Here is a 19,824-nt window from a genome sequence, read left to right as displayed (position 1 = left end):
GGCTTAAGCTACTTATCGCGCGTGAAGCAAACGGATAGTCTACGGTCTAAAGTGGTACCGTATGTATTTGAAGATGAAAAATGATTCAACTGCTATGTATGAATCTATGAATGTACCAGATATCATTTTCATTAGTCTGAATTTGCTACTGCCGACTTCGCTTGCACTCGGAGTTGCCAACTACTGATAGGTTCTTGGTGCCAAATATTTTGTAAAATGGTGTCAAATTACTGTTACGGAACCGTACATTGGATATCAAGGCTATACTCAGTCAGTCAGTCGGTCAGGTTTATTAATATTTTCATCGTTTCAAAACATCACAAGACTGCGATACAATGAAAAGATAGGAGGGTGTCGAAACAACTTGGAGTAGCCATTAAGATCAGACACCCACCTTAGCCTAGGCCAGTGGTTCTTAAAGTATGGGTCGCGACCCAAACATAGGTCGCGAAGGGTATAATTTTGGGTCGCGACGGTACCAGAGCGGTCCTTTAATATGTATGTAATATTATTTGAGGTCATTGTAACAACAAAATATGTTCGCTTTTCGCACGATTTACTGTAGTTGGTTTGAGCATATCAGAGGTCACTGAGTTTGGTACCACGGCCAATAAGCGAGACACGCGGAGAAGTCGCCACCACAACATGACTTGATCATGAAAATGTGCCGACCTTTGTATTAAACAAATTGGTTTGAATTCATGATAAGATTTTTTCAACATGGGTTTCTCTGGAAAACACCGTCGGAGACCTGGGACGCTTTGGTGTAGAGTTGTACAACGAGCGGTTGCCGGTTTATGAGGCCAAAACCCGTCCACGCTTGGACACATGAATATATGGCGTTGGGCCAACATACGGCTGGGCAAAGTGCGGTGCCAAAAAGTTCGGTGGCGATAATTGACCGTCGCTGGGTGGCCAAACCCGTCGTTATTGATATAATTGGTCGGCACCCAAATGCATTCATTTTGGTGTGTGTTGCTTGGGTCGCGAGGTACCACTAAAAGTCAGATTTGGGTCGCGGTCTAAAAAGTATAAGAACCACTGGCCTAGGCGAAGTAAATAAGAGGCATGCACACTGAATGAAAAGTAATGCAGAGAATATAAGACGCAAGCGACAACATTGGGTGGTATGTGGCGGAGGGCGAGGTCGATGTTAGGTCGTGGTCCGGTAATCCTGAAGACTGGCTAGTATTGATTTAGAAGAAATTGCTTGTATTTCGACTTGAATGCGGACATGCTCGACGACTGTCGGATAGCCGGCGAGATGCTGTTCCACAATTGGGGTCCGGCATACTTGATAGAGCAATGCGTTTTCTTGTATTCAGTCCTGATCATATGGTAGTTGTTCTTCGTTGACGCGCGTGTGCTGTACTTGTGCGCTTTTGTCTCCGAGGTGAAGTAGTCATTGAAATTTGAGGGACATTGACCGCAATGAAACTGATACATAAACTTGGCAATTTCTAGCTTCCTGATATCTTCTAAGTTTAGAACACCAAATCTTTTGAGAAGCGATTTATCAGTTGCACATCCAGGCCCCCGTGGGGCTTTGGCAATGATACGGATGATCCGATGTTGAAGTTTTTGCAGTGGGTCAATTGTATTCTTGCAGGCAGCACCCCAACAAAGAATTCCGTATTGTAACTTTGATAGGAATAGAGAGTTGAAGAGTATTAACAGCACGCTGACTGGCAGAATGTAGCTAAGGCGGCGAAATAGACCACATACCTTCGATAGTCGTAGTTTGAGTGATTGTATGTGACTCTTCCAGGACATGTCCGAATCCAGTAAAACACCAAGGTATTTGGCATTTTTAGTGTTGGAAATTGGTTGGCCAGCGATGTCAACGGTTAGGTTATCGCAGGAGTTCACGACCAATAATTGGGACTGTAAATGGTTCACTGGCGTCTGACGTGATTTCAGTTAGTTGTCTGAATACGGTAGTAAAATCTGAAATATGGTAACTTACTTTTCTATGAGCACTTGCTACTCTTCTTAAAATGGGTCGAGAGCCAGTTTTCATTGCGATAGCGATAGTTGAACAATGCTAAAAGTACCAAAATAACTGAATTAGCTGCAATTCAAATTGCAATTGCGATGCTCAACACCTTGAAAAGTGGCAAAATAGTTGAATAAGCTGAAATTATAATTACAATTGTGGTGCCGAAGACTGCCTGCTGGAATCTCAGTAGCCTACGTTTTGCATAATATAACAGGTGAGCAGCAATGATTCTCCCAAGTTGAAGTAATGTGATGAAAATAATAAAAAATAAAGAATTGTGTGAGCACATGACAGATGACACCGATTCCACACAGGCCAAAGAGCTTGGTGCTTGGAGCTTAGTGCCGAATATAGTTGAATTAGCCGAAATTTAATTTAAATCATGGTGCTTACTGCCTATAACAGTTTTAATAGTGTTTAATAATTGAATTAGCCAAAATTGAATTAAAATGATGGTGCCATACAGTTTGAATGGTGTTGAATAGTTGAATCAGCCAAATTTAAAACCGCAATTGTGGTACCAACAGCGTAAAAACTGCCAAAATAGTTGAATTAACCTAAATTAAAACTAGAATTGTGGTTTCAAAAAGCTTGAAAATTGCCTAAATAGTTTAATTAGCCAGAAGTAAAATCACGACTGTAGTGCCAAACAGTTTGAATAGTGCCAAATAGTTGAATTAGCCGAAATTGAAACTACAGTCGTGGTTTCACAACGCTTTAAAAGTGCTAAGATTCATCCCCCAATCTGCAGCACTGCTTGCACTATCAAAACTCTTTGTTTTACAAGACAAATAACTAAAATCTTTTCCTCATATTCAGAATCAATATAGTATAGCTAGACAATCATTGTATTCTACTACAATGGAGGTAGACTTGGATTGCATAGAAAGGTTACGGTCTTACAAATCACGAGAAAGAACGATTGCCGCGATTATCAATCGCACACAACGCGACATGTCCATCGAATGGTTAAACATGTCCGGTGACCATGTCTGTTACCTGTCCAGACTTCGACCCAACAAAGGAGTGATTATCCACACGTTTGTGGGACATGCCTGGGTGTTTTACGAAGCGGACACGCGCAGGCCCCTTATCGCATTGCCGTGGCAGCAGAGGATATTTTTCCCGGAACCAGTTCGCGCCGGTACAGTCACAAAAGTCGAAGTTACAAACCCAGTTTTATCTTTAAAGCAAGCTTGCTTGGAAACAATACACAGACATATCTCGTGTTTAGATGGGCATGTGTCAAAAGAGGATTTATTGAGGAGATCGAAAAATTTGGGATTACCCACGTCGCTTTCCACTGATTTGGAGCAACTTTCGCACGAACAGCATCACAAGAATATTCCCCTTTACATCATGCCAGACGAGGGATAGACATTGCTTACCTTAACTGTTGAAGCCACACAGTGGAGATGAACAGGATTTTGGATTCAAACAGGACTCGGATCCGGAAAGCTTTTCTGAAACAGGATTAGATCCGGATTGTAAATTTCTGGAGCATGAAAGTGACTTTCTGTTTATTTACTTCGGTATTTTGTATGAACTTGGGCTGTGCTTGTTTCTGCTATGACTTGTACGAACTACTGGATTTTCAAAATGCGCAACTAGAACTAAATCTACTTACTGAATTGCAGATGAGCCAAGAAATATTACAGATGGAATCGGCATCAGGTTTGGAATGGCAAGGGTTTCGACTCCCAAAACTCATCACCTGGCCACTTCGCTGTTAGTAGTGATGACTCTGAGTTAGCAATGGCTGCATAAACATCGCACAACAAAATACCAGCATCACGATTCACGCTAAAAAAACAACACATGTTTTAGTTGTTTTGCAACTAAATTATTTTCAAAATACGCAACTAGTCCTACTCAAAAAGCATTAGTGTGTTTAGTGTGTTTGTACAAGTTTGGATGCATCGCACTTTTAAAGAAACCTTAATTGCAAACTTCAATGCATTGCCTAGGCATAATTAAGAAAAATATTAATGAAAAGGGTAGTTGATACTCACTGCTCACAGAGCTGATAGTACCGAGCCTTGGCCAGGATTATTTTGTATCTGTATTTCAACATTAGAGACCGAAACAGGATCGGCATACCAAAAATCCAAGAACCGTACATCTCTACTGCACAGTGATGGCTTACTCGAGTTGTTACAAGCCACTGTGATGATCGAGCTCTAAATGAGCTAACTTTTTTTGCTAATTACATTCTTGAACAAGCACCGTATGTTTAGCATGAACTATAGAAACGCATTGCTCTATCAAGTATGATGAACTACAGCAATACAATACTATACTTCTTATTCAAATTTCACCGGGGCACCCCATGAAATTGTCAGGTCGCATGATAAAATGGGCCACATCGAATTTGGCTCAATCCTGACCCATTGGTAGAAGCGATGTTATTAGTGTCAAAAATTTGAATTTGTAAAAAATAGTATTCACGGTGGGAAACCTTATGATTTAGGTATTCTGAAACATTGTTAAATTGTTGATCAATGTGTAAACGACAAGTAATGCTAAGCCTATTTACAATTTTACATGTCATGTTCTTGATAATTGTCTGGAATCAGTTCATGTTTCCATATATTTGAAAGGAATTTGTATTTGACATCAATTCTATTGAGAAAAATAATTTTTATTGAAAAATAAAGTCGTAGCAACATTGTTGAGCCATTATTTCACTGCTTGTCCTTGTTATGTCATCATATTTTTAATTCAGTGTACATGCCTTTTGTTTACATTTTCTAGGATAATCTGGGTGTTTGAGGGGTGTATCTATTTTGTCAATGTCCGCAACTATCTCATGAATTTTGCAGAAAATATTCCATTATTGTACTTGGGTATTTCCAGATAGCTGCCGACATTGACAAAATAGACGCAGCTGTTCTGATTAAAAGACTATGACTTAACTTTGCATTGCTATCTTTTCATTGTACCGTTGTGATGGTGTTTTGAATCGTCAAAAAATATTTATAAACCGAATGACTGAATAAACAGTCAATTTTATTGAGAATTTGGTTTCATAGCAATTTTGTTTTGACGCTTATTGAAATATCGTGTGATGACGCGTGCAATTTATTTTACAGAACTAACGCATTATGTTGCCTTTATCGCTTCTGAAGACGGCTGTCAATCATCCGATGTTGGTCGAACTGAAAAATGGCGAGACTTACAACGGACATCTTGTCAACTGCGATAATTGGATGAATGTGAATTTGAGAGTAAGTGCATTGCTACTGCAGAGCAGAAATGAGCATTGCTGACTTGGGCAATATAGGCAACTAGAAAGCTTTCAGATTTTATAAATTGTATTAGACTGCTTCTACTTTTTTGAAGTACTCAAGTAGATTTTGACTGATTGCAGTACTTCCTTAAGTCGTTATGAATTTAGTTACCTTACAGTTGTTAGTTTTTTGATCTAGAATACTTACTTTTTTCTTACTTTGAAATTGCTGCTTCTACTTGTACTAGAGTGTGTATACACGTCAGTACTTCTACTTGAGTACCAACTATGAGTACTTTGGCCACCTCTACCGTTAACAGATTTATTCAATCAGATAAGAGATAAGTTTCTGGCCCGATTTCTCTCTAGCCATGACTTGGTCAGACTTGTACCAACTACTGAATTTTCAAAAACCGCAACTAGAACTAGAACTACTAACTTTTCAAAATCCGCAACTAGAACTAGAACTGCTCACTTTTCAAAACCGGCAACTAGAACTAGAACTAACGACCTTCAAAATTAATACACCGCAGAATATAGTGCAAACTCTTCACTTAGCCAGCCAACGTATTTCCTGCTTCTCATTGTCAGAAAAATAACTGCCCACCTCTGGCATAAGGGTTCCCACGTCATTAAATGTTAAGAACCGTTCTGACATAGATTTCATTCTCCTAGGCAACACATTAATTTTTATTTTATTGGAAATATCAGACAGAATCGATATTTCCATAGGACGGGATTTCGAGTTTGAAATAGGAGAATATATTTAAGAAAATGACTCGAGTCAAGTCATCGTAAAATTAGGACTCGAGTCGTTACAACCCAGGATTTAGACCAGGGGTCACCAACACGCGGGCCGCATGCGGCCCACGAGGTCATATTTTGCGGCCCGCGACTTGATTTGAGATTTCGGAAGAAAGCTAAGAAAACATTTTGTTTAAATTGACCTGCAATGGCCGAAATACTGCCAAGACCGAGACGCTTAGAAAACGACTTAGGGCAGTGGTTCTGAAACTGTGGGGCGTGTCGCCTTGTGGGGGCGTGAAGGCTTATCAAGGGGGCGCGGAGCTGCAGTCAACTGAAAAATTTTTTGCCTCGAGTTCATAGTGATAGTTATTCTCTGTGTGTAGTCCAAAATTCATATTATAGAATTATGTCATCAACATTCATAACCATCCATACCATTAAACTATCCGTTCGGATTGCTAGCTCTATGGATGTATTTTGTGATGTGACAATAAGGGGGGACGACAATTTTCAGTATCATAAAGCGGGACATGTCTAAAAAGGTTTCAGAACCACTGGCTTAGGGCTTCTTCACAAGATCAAGCTTTACGTGAAGATGGTCTTTCATCTAGTAGCGTATATCGCTAGCCCCAAAAAGCGTTTCAAGGTATCGTGCACAGCTCAGAGCTCAAAATAAAATGAAATTGATGACGGTGATATTCTGATGATGATATATTTTTATTACTTTAATGAAATGTTACTTCTTTTGTGATCACTATGCTCATCGACTGTGTTAGGTAGCACAGCGTTGTACTGACATAAAGTTTTAAAACGTGGTTGCCTACTCTATATCGATATTGAATTCATGCGGCCCGCGGCCGCTACGAAATTTGAAAAGTGGCCCGCGACCCGTTTTGAGTTGGCGACCCCTGATTTAGACCTAACTGAACTATAGATTTTTTAAATTGAAATCTTTAAATAAATCAATAATTTTAATTGGTTTTCCAGGAGGTGATTTGCACATCTCGCGACGGCGACCATTTCTGGAAGATGCCAGAGTGTTACATCAGAGGAAGCACCATCAAATACCTTCGCATTCCAGACGAAATCATCGACATGGTCAAGGAAGAAAACCTTTCCAAGGGCCGCGGTCGGGGCAGGGGTCCGAGAGGAGGTCGATCGGGGCCTTTTGGTGGCCGAGGTCGCGGACAGTCCGGTCAAGGAAGGGGTCAACCCGGTAAAAGAGGCCGGGGCAGGACTCAGGAATGATTCAAGCAAATGCGAAAAATAATGAAAGTGAAAATATCGCATTTGAATGAATGCTGTGATCCTTTGCTTGGAAATGAGTCGGAATGTTTGTGTGCATTTGCGAATTTCCGAACAAATACGTGACGTAGGCCTGAGAATCAGGCACATTTAATTTGACATCGTTTGCAATAAAGTTTGTCAACCCATTTCAGGCTGTTCAGGCATTTGAGTTGCAACAGAAGGCGGACTCTCAGGGTTTTCATATACACTGACTGTTCGCATCACTATGATCGAGCTCACTAACGAAGTACTTCTACTTGATCAGAGTAATCGAGTGGTTTTGCATACTTGTACTGTTACTTACTCGAGTTGTTATTTTATAGACTACTTATGCTTGATTAGTTTTGGGAAAAAAATACTTTTTTACAGTTCGGAAAGCTTCAGTGTGTCTGGAATTTGAGTGATTTACGAATAAATATTTGAATATCGGTTGTGCACATTGAAATTTTCATGGATGTTCGGCTTTCACGTCTTTTTTATAAGTAGCGACAGAAGATTAACTCTCACGCTTTAATAGAATTGACTTGTAGAATTGGTACTGCCTTGATTAAGATAGTTATAATTTTAGATGACCTCTATACTTGAACACTATTTAGGCAAAACTATCTACTTTTTACCATTTGAATTTTGAAAGGTAGAAAGTGTTTCAAGTTCAGCTTGCATCACTCTGTGTGATAGGACTAGTTGACCTCCAAGGTCGTATCGATCATTTTATCGAATACCAGTGTTGGGATGACTCGAGTCACATTTTTTGCATGACTTGACTTGACTCGAGTCACATTGCTAAAATGACTTGACTTGACTCGGCGTATCAGAAATGTGGATTGACTCGTGACTCGGAGCAAGATTCACGAGTCAATTTCAAGTAATCGATATCGATAAAAATCACTGTATCCTGCATATGTTCGGATTGTTCGCGAAACGCTGGTGTAACCCGTGAGAGCGACCAATCATTCAATGATCATGTGTTTCACTGAAACTCGATTGTTCTCTCACATATAAATTGACTGCAAACGAAGTAATGGAAGCTTACAGCTTACGTTGTCGTAACTCTAGTAGTAAAGTAATAACATAGCCAAATGTTTATTTCGGTTCTCTGTTGTTACCTTAACCAAACCTACTGTTTTTTTAAAAATTGAATTCGAATATAGTTTATATAATTCTCAAGCTCAACCATTGGCGCAGGCTCGAATTGTATCATTTTTTTTTTGTAAATGGGTATAATGTATTGCAACTCATCAATTTGTGTCTCTATTCTCTATTTTGACTGGTAACTATAAACTGAGGCTATGCAATTACACAGTTCAACAGTTCTACGTATATGTGGGCGATACAGCGCCTTCTTGCGTTTATATTTAACTCTATATTCGTTCATCGGTTCGGAATCAATGACCACTCAATCTGTAGTTCAGACAGCTAGCAAATTGCAATGACGTAATCATGTCTCATACGTCGAAAAGTCAACTTGACTTGAAATGTGACTTGACTCGTGACTTGACTTGACTTGACTTGACTCGACTTGACTCGAGTCACTTCCAAAAATCGAGTGACTTGACTTGACTCGAGTCACCTTTGAAAATAGATTGACTTGACTTGACTTGACTCGAGTCAAAATGTGCAATGACTCGAAATGACTCGTGACTCAAAGGTAGTGACTTGATCCCAACACTGTCGAATACCCAATACTGTGCAGTGTGCAAGCCTATTTTCTGTACCACCATTATTGCTGTGTGCTTGTTATTTACATCGGTTGGATAAAAAATTAAGACTCTTTTTATGGGTGAAATTATCCGATGAAAAGCGCGTGAAATATACCGTGTATCACGGTAACAGAATATATTTTCGAAGATTGTGCAATGTGAATTTTGCAGTGCGTATAGCTACCTCCGATTAACTGAAGTATATGCCACAAAAAGATGAAATATTCTTCGATGCTTTCTCGTAGAATCTCAACAGTGGTCAACGTATAACAAATATTCAAGAATCCAAATGTGTGTGGCATAAGCAGTGGTTTTATTATTCTTACCCGCTCAAGTCACACAATATACAATATGATGCAATGAACAAATACGAGGATGTGGAAACGACCAACTACGGTCTCCCAATCTGGCATCGCCCTCAGCCTAATGCCAGTGTTCGAACCTCATCTTTCTTTTTAGGCTTCCTTGCTCTTTTTATTCTCTTCTTTGGATTGGTTCTTGATCGGGTCAGATAGGGGAGAAGAATGTCAGATAAATCCCCCACTCTACGAAACTTGCTAATACCAAGAGTCAAACTGGGGCCGATATCGTGGTGGTGGCAGTGTCGGGATCAAGTCACTAGATTGCAGATTTTGACTCGAGTCAAGTCAAGTCACCCGATTTTCGGAGATGACTCGACTCAAGTCACGAGTCAAGTCACTATTCAAGTCAAGTTGAATTTTCAAAGTACGAGACATGATTCAAAGTGATTGCATCATGCTAACTGTTTTAAATACAGATGGAGTCCCCATTTATTCTGAATCGAAGAACGAATCAAGAGTTGATTATGATTATACACGCAAGAAGGCGCTCTATTGCTCATGCATACGTAGAACTGTCAAACTACGCAAGTATAGCGGTGTAGCCTCAGTCTATGACAGGGGTGGGAAACTGCGACTCGCGAGCCGTATGCTGCTCGTTGAGCCTTTGATTGCGGCTCTTTAATGAGTGTGCAATGCGCATTCGGTGATAATGAACGTAAGCCACTGTGCCTTTTCCGTCAAGATTCGCCCAATAATCACAAAGCTAGAATTGAAACGTCATCACGAAACCAAATACCAAAACCTTAATTGCCACGAGTTACCCAACAAAGACATATTTACGAACTATTATGATTACCGAGCTCCGCACTGTTTGACGTCTTATCAGCCCGATTTCAAAACCTTGCAGCAAAGGCGGAGACGCATCGTATTATACCAATCAATAATAAACTTTATTCGATACCCTAGATTTCCTTGTGACGGAATAAATTAGTAGGGGAGATGTGGTACCGATGGATCAAAATTCGGAAAATGATTGCTGACCCTGAAATGTTCAGCCGAAAACAGCAGATCTTTTGCTGGCTTAGCACTTTGATACAAGGTCTACCTATCGCGCACATATACATGAATATCCGTCTTCTCAAAAAATATTAATGGACGTTCAAAATTTGTTGCTTGAACGTGTCATCGGTCCCCACCCGGTGGGTCCAATGACACACGACCCGGGGACCTATGACACATATGCCCTAAAAAACTCAAATGTGACTACTTTTCTTTCTCAGTATTATAATCTAAGCTACAGCAAGCCAAAGAAGAATGTTTGGTCGCAACTGTCAAAAAATAGAATAAATATTACCTCAAATGTTGTCATAAAATCACGTTTCGATTTAGGCTCGGACTTATAAATTTGAGGGTACATACATATTGCATGAAAATCGACAGTGTGACTTCCAAATACCTCGTTACAGCGATAAAACATCATATGCAATTATTACATAAAGATTTTCTATACGTAGGCATGTTTCATTTGTTTCGTGATTATTATGCTTGATTATTTTGCTTGATTTGGCTATTGTATCATCGGTCCCCACCCTACGAATTTTATACATAAATCGAAAAAAAGTCCACTCAAGGAAAGTACTGAAAAAAATAATAGGTTCTATTATATAGCCTGATACAAGCCCTACACGTCACAATAAAAATGATTGCTGGTTTGTTCGTGTTGAAGGTTACAAAGAAAAATGTATATGTCGATCTAAATTTAGTTTACACCCTCTAAAACAAAAATCATCTGTGAGAGACCCCATTGCTCGCGCACGCCGAATTTTTTTGTACGTGAAGAAAGATTTTGCCAGCATGCAATTGTAGACAAGTTCACGGAGTGCAATCATGGAATTATCATAGAGAATTTTCAAAGTATTTTCGGTCCCAGTGATCCATCGGTACCACATCTCCCCTATATATCAATTTTTGGGTGGTGACTCTTAAGGCAACGATTTTTGATATGCGGCTGGCACGTGAAGCCGCTCTGCCCACTCCGATCTATAATTATCGGCCAAAATATAGGCTAATATATGAAGCATCAGAAAGTTTAAAAAATGATAGTATCCTGCCCCCATATATATTCATGATATACAATTACAAACGTATAGACGATATTCGTTCGATTTAAAGCACACAAGAGGGTTGGTTGAGGTGAGCAAGTTTACGACAACGTAAGCTATAAGCTCCGATCACTGCGTTAACGATCAATTCATTAGTGATGTAACAATAAAGGCTCGGTATAAGGCACAATCATTGAGTGAACTTATACAAGATACGGAGATTTAGTCGACATCGATTACTTGATGACTTGAAATTGACTCGTAAATTTTGCTTCGAGTCACGAGTCAATCTGCATTTCTGAAGCGTCGAGTCAAGTCAAGTCAAGTCATTCTTGCAAAGTGACTCGAGTCAAGTCAAGTCATGCGAAAAAGGTGACTCGAGTCTGACTCGAGTCAAGTCATGACTCGAGTCATCCCAACACTGGGTGGTGGTAACTGGTCAACATATCACGATCCATTTTTGTTGCAGCAATGTAACGTACCATTACACGCCACTCGCCACTCAGAGTATTCGAAGTGCTATAGGGTGCCGCGAACTGTTTTCCCTATGAGAGGGTGCCGCGAGGTCAAAGAGATGGAGGAGTATGAAAACCGCTGAAGTCACTCTGAAAACAACTGAAGATACTTCAATAGTGTCTGGAGTTCTTCCACGATAGAATGGCTTCTATACTGAAACGATAATTGAATGTTACTACTGTTACAAACATTGATTGATTACAATTTGTACTTCATTTTATGTAATCTTCTATTAATTTTCATTCAGTATGCAATTGCGCATGTGCATTGTGCATTTTGTGCATGCGTCTTCTTTACATCGTCACGTCCAGGGATGTGTGGGTGTCTGATTTCGACGACTACATCAAGTCGTTTCGCTACCTTCCTATGTTTTGACTATATATCAATCTTGTGTTGTTTTTGAATCCATAAAACTATCCACAAACTCAACAATCGCCAAATTCGGAGCCGCGTTCGTCTCCGGTAACAACGCAGTGTTTTACGAGTGAGCTCCTGATAAGTAATTGACCAATACCATTGAAGTATGGGAATGATGAAAGAAGTCGTCTGCACAGATCATTGTCTAATTTCATTGTCTGACAATAATGATAAAATAATGATTTGAGTAATAAGAGGATCAGGTTTTGGTTGGATGAAAATAAAAGACTCTCTCTCTCTCGAGATGCTCGCGACCGGCTCCGGATAGTATTGCGTGACGTTCGAAAGTCCAGTACTTGCTTTTTGGAAGCAATCGAAGTCTTGAAACCAAGGATACAAAACTTTGCAGAAATTTGTTTCCGAAAATGAAGACGTGAGAAGAAGCCTGATATTTGCAAGTAGCAATGGACTTGTACAGGTGTGCATCTGTATTGTGATATGCTACTTGTTTATTTAATCAATAATCATGTCTTGCACTTGGGTTAGCCCAGTATATTGTTTTGTTTGTATATCGCGCTAACCAATTAACCATCGCAAATTTGTTAAGTATTGAAATAGCTATGTTGAATATTGCTATGGTATAGTGAAGATTGCAGAGCACTGATGCCGCCAGTAATTTGCATGAATTGTTTTCTCTATCAAACTAATAACATAGGACTTGATAAGGTATATTCCAGGGTTGTAACCAAGTCACAAGGCTCCGAGTCACAAGTCAATCTCACTTCTATAGTTTTGACTCGAGTCAAGTCGAGTCATTTTCAATTCACCACCGAGTCAAGTCCGAGTCCAAGTCATCCAGCAGAGGCTCGAGTCCGAGTCATGGTGTTATGACTCGAGTCCGAGTCCAAGTCATTGTGTTGACTGCTCAGTTTCCAGTTAAAGTCTCGTTAAACCCACTTTTCTAACTCCGTTTGATGATATCGAATGGCTCGCATTTATAATATACTGATTTTCCTGACTTCTAACTGTTTCTGGTCGCATTTTCGAGTACCAGTACCAATAGACGAATCACAATAGGGATGTTACTTTACTATTCCTCGAAATTACAATAAAATGTCGGTCTTGGCCGTCTGAGTATTGAGTCATATGACTTGGTTTGAGTCATGCGCAATGACTCGAGTCCAAGTCGAGTCAATACACAGATTGACTCGAGTCGAGTCATTTCCGTATTTTGAGAAAATGACTCGAGTCAAGTCGAGTCATCAGAAAATCATGACTCGAGTCATTACAACCCTGGTATATTCCCATATCGGGCAGTATTGGTTCGTCTTACTTAACGTCCACCACAGCAGAGTGCAGACTGTATGAAGCACTTTGAAAATTACATAATCTGCGACTTCTTACATGTATCGGCAACTATACAATTTAGATATAATGGTATAATTATTTGTGCTCATGAGTTGACCTACACATAAAGCATAGGAATTGACAATCAGAATGAATATCGTTTGATATCCGAAAATGAATATCACTTCACCATGTCATCAGAAGAGTCCAGGTTACTATTTGCCACCACGTCTCGTGTCAAAGCTTGGTTAATTTCCAAACCATCTTTGCTTTACGATACCCATCAGAGGTTATTCGGTCAAGTAAGATTTGACATGAGTCTTTCAAGGGGCAATGCAACAATATCTCCTAATGTCGTAGTAAATTACATTTTTCACAAAAACTGAGGCCTGAACTTCAGAGGTTGGCCGAAATTCATCCACTGCTATAATCTCACTTACCTTAATTACCGTAACAACTAAAATCCCGAAGAAAACATTGGCACCGTAAAAACGCAAAACTCTACAAATGGAGTAACTTATCCGGTCTCTGGCGTCTTGTCAAGTTGTGCCGAGGTTACTCGAATTCATTATTCATTGTTTGTATGTAGGCCTACGTACATTGATTGGTATAGTCAAATTAAATTTCTGTATTTCACCCCAGAACTCATTTTCCATTAAATGCTCCATGCAAGAATGTTTGACTTGAAGTTATCCAAATTATGCCAGTTTTGAATGTTCACATTATAGTCGCTGCCTACCACTTTTCGTATGACCCATAGGCAGTCAGGTACGGTATGCGGTTACTAAATGTCCACCTATTCTTCTCGATTTTATATCGAGCTTGATCCTGTTGATTCATTGAAGCTTCTTGACTACGTATCACCACCGCTATTGTTACCCTCTCAATTTAGCTCCGCTATCAACATGGCTGCTGTAAAAGTTTTTATAACAAACATCATCAAATGGACTGCGTCCGGAGCGATGATATTCGGAGGCATCGTGCCTTACGTTCCGCAATATCGAGACATCAAGAGAACAGAAAATGCGGAAGGCTTCTCCACATACGTTTGTCTTGTGCTTCTGATTGCAAACTCATTAAGGATATTTTTCTGGTAGGCTATGTTTTGCAGCTCAGACTAGGACACTAGATAATTCTAGTTGTCTGGTTAGATTAATTAGTGCATATGTGCTGGTAATCTAATTGTGAATAGGCCTCATTTTCATTTTAACCTAAACTCTGGTTTTCGTGAACTGTAGGCCTATATTCTGAAACGACCCATACTTAGTGTACAGAGGCAGTTGCTATTCTCATGCTTTACGTCTTTCAACTCTGATTTTATATGAGCGGAACTTAATTTTTTTTGTATTTGTTCCTATTCGGAATCAAATTTAATTTCCAACTTTTTGCAAATTCAGTATAATTTTTAAAAAATGTGTAGCTATCATTCTAATTGTAATCTAATCTAAAAAAAACCAGCTATTCTTTCAACCTAACTTGAAAAAAAAACTGTAGCTATATATCATTCTAATTCTAATCTAATTTGGAGAAACCTGTGTCACTATCGTTCTAATTGTAATCTAATTTGAAAAAAAAAAACATCTATCAATTTAATTCTAATCAAATTTGGAGAAAAATGTGTAGCTATCATTCTAATTTTAATGTAACTTGGAAAAAAACTATCTATCATTATAATTCTCTTCTAATTTGGAGAAAACTGTTAAGCTATCATTCTAATTCCAATCTAATTGGGAAAAAAAACTGTGTTAACTACTTTTGGAAATACTGTGACGTACTGTGTAGCTATCGTTCTAATTCTAGTTCATTTTAGAAAAGATGAAAACTTCCCTGTTGTCCAACTCTGCTTGCGACTTTGTTATCTTCTTAACCTCCCATTTTCAGGTTCGGACGCCATTTTGAATACCCTCTTCTTGCCCAAAGTGCCATTATGATCGTAACGATGCTGACAATGCTGCGACTTTGCGTCAACGTCCAAAGTCTACACGAAGTCAGCACCAGGCGTAGAGCGTTCATCGGTTAGTGAGGCTGGGTGCAATGTTTCGAGTACTCGAATCTGAAGCGAGTATTAATTCTAATGGTCTGAGTCGAGTAATGAGAGATTATTTTTACGAGTAGTGAAAGAAGAGACTGCTTGCCACTAAGAGTTAATTCATCAACGAGAATTATAGTTTCGATGCGATTTTCCCCTGTGGATACTGTAAACCTCGATCGGTCGTATCGCGGCATACGAAACATGTAATACACAGACTTGTACAAACTATCAATCTTGTCAATGTTCTATTAACCAAGTACTGCTTTTTTGAGTAGTTCTAGTTCTTGTTGCGCATTTATAAAACATTAGAAATCATGTGCCGTCATTTAACGTGAATCGTGATGATGGTTTTCTGTTGTGTGATATTCTTGCAGCCATTGCTAGCTCAGAGTCATCACTGCCTACAGCGGCGTAGCGAGAGGGTGGATTTTGGGGGTCTCCCATTTCAAAATCGAAACTATGTCCTTTTTAAAATGCCGATTGTATCTCCAATATTTCTTAGCTCATTTGCAATCCAGTAATTCACATTATCAGTGCTGCCACGAAGCTAGACGAGAGTAGGGCAACCGAGCCCGTATATAATCGAGAAGACAAGATAACCTTGTAAAAAAGTTATGGCTACTTTCTTATTTAGTCCGCAACGTATACCTAGTGCGAATAAGTAAGCTATGTGCTATCTGCTATTCACTAGTTCACGGTTGCCCTGCTCTCCTCTAGCTTTGTGGCGTATTGGTTAGGCGTTGATAAATTACTTGTTGGTTTCGCATCCCATTGAGGTCGTGTTTTACAGTTCTGAAAAGTGAAGCAAAATTATCCGGAAAATCCTGCCGGTGCCAGCCGATCAATAAGTCGTCCTAGATCTAGTTCTAGTTGCAGATTTTGTAAAATGAATAGAATAGTTCTAGTTCTAGTTGCGCATTTTGAAGATCCAAATTAGTTTGTATTCAAGTCTGATAAAGCACATAGCTACACGCGTTGAAAATGACATATCTACAATGTCGTGATCAACCCACAAAGCACAATGAAATGAGGTATGGTGAAAACACATAATAAGCTGTAACATGATGTAGAACTGGCATTATATTGTGGTCCCATACTCCCATAAATGGTTCCACTGTGGTGATGTGATAATATGTGATATTCGACTCCAAGCCTCATACTCGGTTCAGTGTCGACTCACTCAGGTACTCTATCGGTAAGAGAATTCAAATTAATTCTCAACCAAATAGCAATTCTATAATATATTACAGACTTTGATATTCGATCTTTTTGGAAATGGAACCGATTCTCGGACTACTTGCAAGCGTACCTACTCTTTACGGTGGTCGGGAGCTACGTCACGTATCTGCTGATTGACTCTGTCGTGTTTGTGGAGTCGATCGGATTTTTGGCCGTATTCACGGAAGCCATGCTGGGGGCGCCTCAGTTTTATCGCAATTTTCAAAATAAGTCGACTGTGGGAATGAGGTGAGTGTCTCCTGTGTGTGGATGTGTACTTCTATTTTTATGAGTAATTTGCGTACTTGCACTGATTTCTCCAGTGGTTGGGATTTTAGACTACTTCTACTTCTACTGAAGTTTAGACAAAATTACTCGCGACACTTTGGACTTAGCGAAGTAGAAAGCAATTTTGGGATATTCTTTTACGAGTGAAATGGTCATGAGAACCACGTGAATTAGCACTCTGTATTAAGGAATTCTAATTTGATTTGTATAGAAGTCTCCGTAGTCTTCAAATAGGCTGTGGGCTATTTTCAAACAGTTTTTTATAACAGTCACGCTATTGTCGTGCACCACAAACTAGACCATGAACTCTCTATTACAACACCACAAAAAAAATACACCTAAAAGCATGTTACCCCTCGACCAATTTTACACTTTTGAAACTACTCGAGTAATTTACAGACCTTTCATTTTCTACTTCCGCTTCTAGTAGTTTAGCTATTTCTCAGAAATCGCTACTTGTACTTGTAATGTAAATAAGTAGAAATTTATGATAATACTTCTACTTGAGTAGCATTGCTGACTACTTTGACCACCTTTAGTTGCTTGTGATTTATGGATTTGGTGTGACAACCGGTCTTGCAGTTGTCTTTTTAGGCAAAACTTCTTGCCTTTTACACTCTGTAGTTTGTAAATTCGAAGTAGATTTGTCATGTCTTGGGCAGGTTTGTAACCAAGTCACAAGGTTCCGAGTCACAAGTCAATTTGACTTTTATAGTTTTGACTCGAGTCAAGTCGAGTCCTTTTCAATTCACCACCGAGTCAAGCCCGAGTTCAAGTCAGGGAGAAACGGGTCGGGTCCAAGTCATAAGAGTGTTCACTGTTCATTATTGAGATCAGGACGGGTTCTACTCACTTCTGTAAAACTCTTGAGTGATATCGAAGGCCTCGCATTCATAATATCCTCATTTTCTTACCCTTAACATGTTTATTCATACAGATAAAATAGGGCTTGTGCGCCGATACTTCAAGTATCGGTCTGAATACACGAGAATTGAAAAAGTCATTTAAAATGTGTAGAGTACAAGTCGAGTCAATACACAAATTGACTCGAGTCAAGTCATTTTCAAGTAATGAAGAAAATGACTTGAGTCAAATCGTGTCAAGACTCAAGTCATTACAGTTTCTGGTATTACTACTTCTAATCGAGTAGAAACTTACCCTGACTAGTATGACCCCTGGCGTGTTGTAGTATGATTTGTTTGTTCTGAAAACTGATCCATTTCTTGTCAGCATTCCGATGGTGCTGATGTGGACCAGCGGCGACTTATTCAAGACCGGGTACTTCATAGCAAACAAGGCCCCGGTCCAGTTTTGGATTTGCGGCCTCATGCAGGTGGGCGTCGACCTCTCGATACTCGGACAGGTGTGGTTCTACGCCAGGTTTCCGCAGACTCTCAAGAAAGCGGCCTTGTGATGTCGTGCTAGATCATGAAATTTAGTCGAATTAGTTCCATATTTGGTACTGCAGCAAAAATTTTTTACTCTATATTGTATTGCGTTATTACAGAGATGAGCATTAGGGTTGTTCAAAAATAACGTTTTTTTCCTGGAATTTTACTGACTACAAGATGAAATTGTTAGAGTGGATAAAAAAAACACTGCACACCAAATTTATTTCATTTTCAAGCTGTAGAAGCAATGTTACTGGCAACCCATGAAATTGTTAAGTTGTCTACTAATATGATGCATAACACATTTGGCTCAATTCCAACCAGCGGAATTTGCTAACTTGGCTTAGCTTCAACACATTGGAATTTGGCCAAATTTAGTGTGCAGCGGTTTTTTAGTCAACCTCGCAATTTTATCGAACAGCCGGTAAATTTTGAAGAAAATTATTTCTGAACAACCCTTATAAGCGTGGATTTGGGCTTGGAAAAAATCGATTTGAGGTTTGGAACGTATCTGTATTTACGATCATTTTGAAGCTTGATTTGGATATAAAATATCGGATGTTTTTCAATTTTCGTGCAACTGTTGATGGAATTTCAGTCATCATTCGATTTTAACTTAACAATATCAAAACCACTCATCTCTGACCTACTATGACGTGTCGTTGCATTTACTGATGTGTATTGACGTCACCATGAATCTATTTTGTTATCTCCCCGTTTTTCTTTGCTTTGTCTATTATGTGGCGCAAGTTTTTTTTGGTTTTCCCGATGAAATCCTTCTTTCCCCGAGATCATTTTTATCAAACCTCCGTCGGTTGTCATGACAATCAATCACTACTAAGTTTCTTAGCGAATGTGCTTTTTGTTTATTTTCAATATTTTCCACTATGCATTCTAGCCCGCTATAAAGAAACACATGTCTAGTTTTCCGGCGGTCGCCACGGCGACCAAGTTGTTTTGATCGTTGTTTGATCGTAATCTCTTTTCTGTATAAACTACTTTTGTGAGATGATAAAAGTTTTGATTTGGTAACCTAGCGAGTGCGGGGATAAGATTCGATTCTTTTGTCCGCTCTGGAACGAAACAATCGTATTTTATCTCGAGTGCGCTCGGAGTAGTTCTTGAGTCGAGTTGTTTTTAGAGGCGGGGAAAACACGGCGTTACTAACCAGGATTATCCCGTGCGGTGAGTCTGAGGCCTCCAGTTGAGCTTTGGCGTCGAGATTATTGAGCCTAACGTAGAACGTAGCCGGTTAATTTGGGCTACTTGATAGTTCTAGCAGTATAATGAGCGAGATACCGGTAATCTA

The 19,824-nt window shown here is 39.4% G+C and overlaps 2 protein-coding genes and 1 long non-coding RNA gene across 3 annotated transcripts in view; all 3 read left to right on the top strand.

Moving 5' to 3' along the window:
• The window catches only part of LOC145443113 (uncharacterized), a 197,055-nt gene extending 187,930 nt beyond the window's left edge, over positions 1-9,125 (top strand). The window contains exon 2 of the long non-coding RNA XR_013916290.1: positions 8,911-9,125. This is a non-coding gene — a long non-coding RNA (uncharacterized LOC145443113). The remainder of the gene's footprint in view (positions 1-8,910) is intronic.
• Positions 2,702-7,408, top strand: LOC145443102 (U6 snRNA-associated Sm-like protein LSm4). The gene is made up of 2 exons (XM_080321106.1): positions 2,702-5,226; positions 6,963-7,408. The coding sequence occupies exons 1-2, from the start codon at positions 5,104-5,106 to the stop codon at positions 7,221-7,223; spliced, it is 384 nt and encodes a 127-aa protein (XP_080177232.1). The 5' UTR covers positions 2,702-5,103; the 3' UTR covers positions 7,224-7,408.
• A 3,433-nt stretch (positions 9,126-12,558) lies between the features above and the next one.
• Positions 12,559-19,532, top strand: LOC145442673 (solute carrier family 66 member 2-like). The gene is made up of 5 exons (XM_080320654.1): positions 12,559-12,717; positions 14,479-14,679; positions 15,468-15,601; positions 16,869-17,085; positions 18,355-19,532. Exons 1-5 carry the CDS (start codon positions 12,704-12,706, stop codon positions 18,536-18,538), a joined length of 750 nt encoding a protein of 249 aa, XP_080176780.1. The 5' UTR covers positions 12,559-12,703; the 3' UTR covers positions 18,539-19,532.
• Positions 19,533-19,824: the final 292 nt, after the last annotated feature.

The sequence above is a fragment of the Botryllus schlosseri genome, chromosome 7 (assembly GCF_051294905.1).
Source record: "Botryllus schlosseri isolate E-star chromosome 7, Bs_hap1, whole genome shotgun sequence".
NCBI lineage: Eukaryota > Metazoa > Chordata > Ascidiacea > Stolidobranchia > Styelidae > Botryllus > Botryllus schlosseri.
Note: the sequence above shows the minus strand (reverse complement) of the source record. Positions and strands in the feature narration are given on the sequence as shown.

What these genes read in the sequence shown, in the direction of transcription:
- LOC145443102 (XM_080321106.1), top strand. Translation starts at nt 5,104, where the DNA reads ATGTTGCCTTTATCGCTTCTGAAGACGGCTGTCAATCATCCGATGTTG. An exon ending in GGATGAATGTGAATTTGAGA is followed by an intron (nt 5,227 to 6,962) that starts GTAAGTGCATTG and finishes TTGGTTTTCCAG; the next exon opens with GAGGTGATTTGCACATCTCG.
- LOC145442673 (XM_080320654.1), top strand. An exon ending in TCATTAAGGATATTTTTCTG is followed by an intron (nt 14,680 to 15,467) that starts GTAGGCTATGTT and finishes TCCCATTTTCAG; the next exon opens with GTTCGGACGCCATTTTGAAT. An exon ending in CAGGCGTAGAGCGTTCATCG is followed by an intron (nt 15,602 to 16,868) that starts GTTAGTGAGGCT and finishes AATATATTACAG; the next exon opens with ACTTTGATATTCGATCTTTT.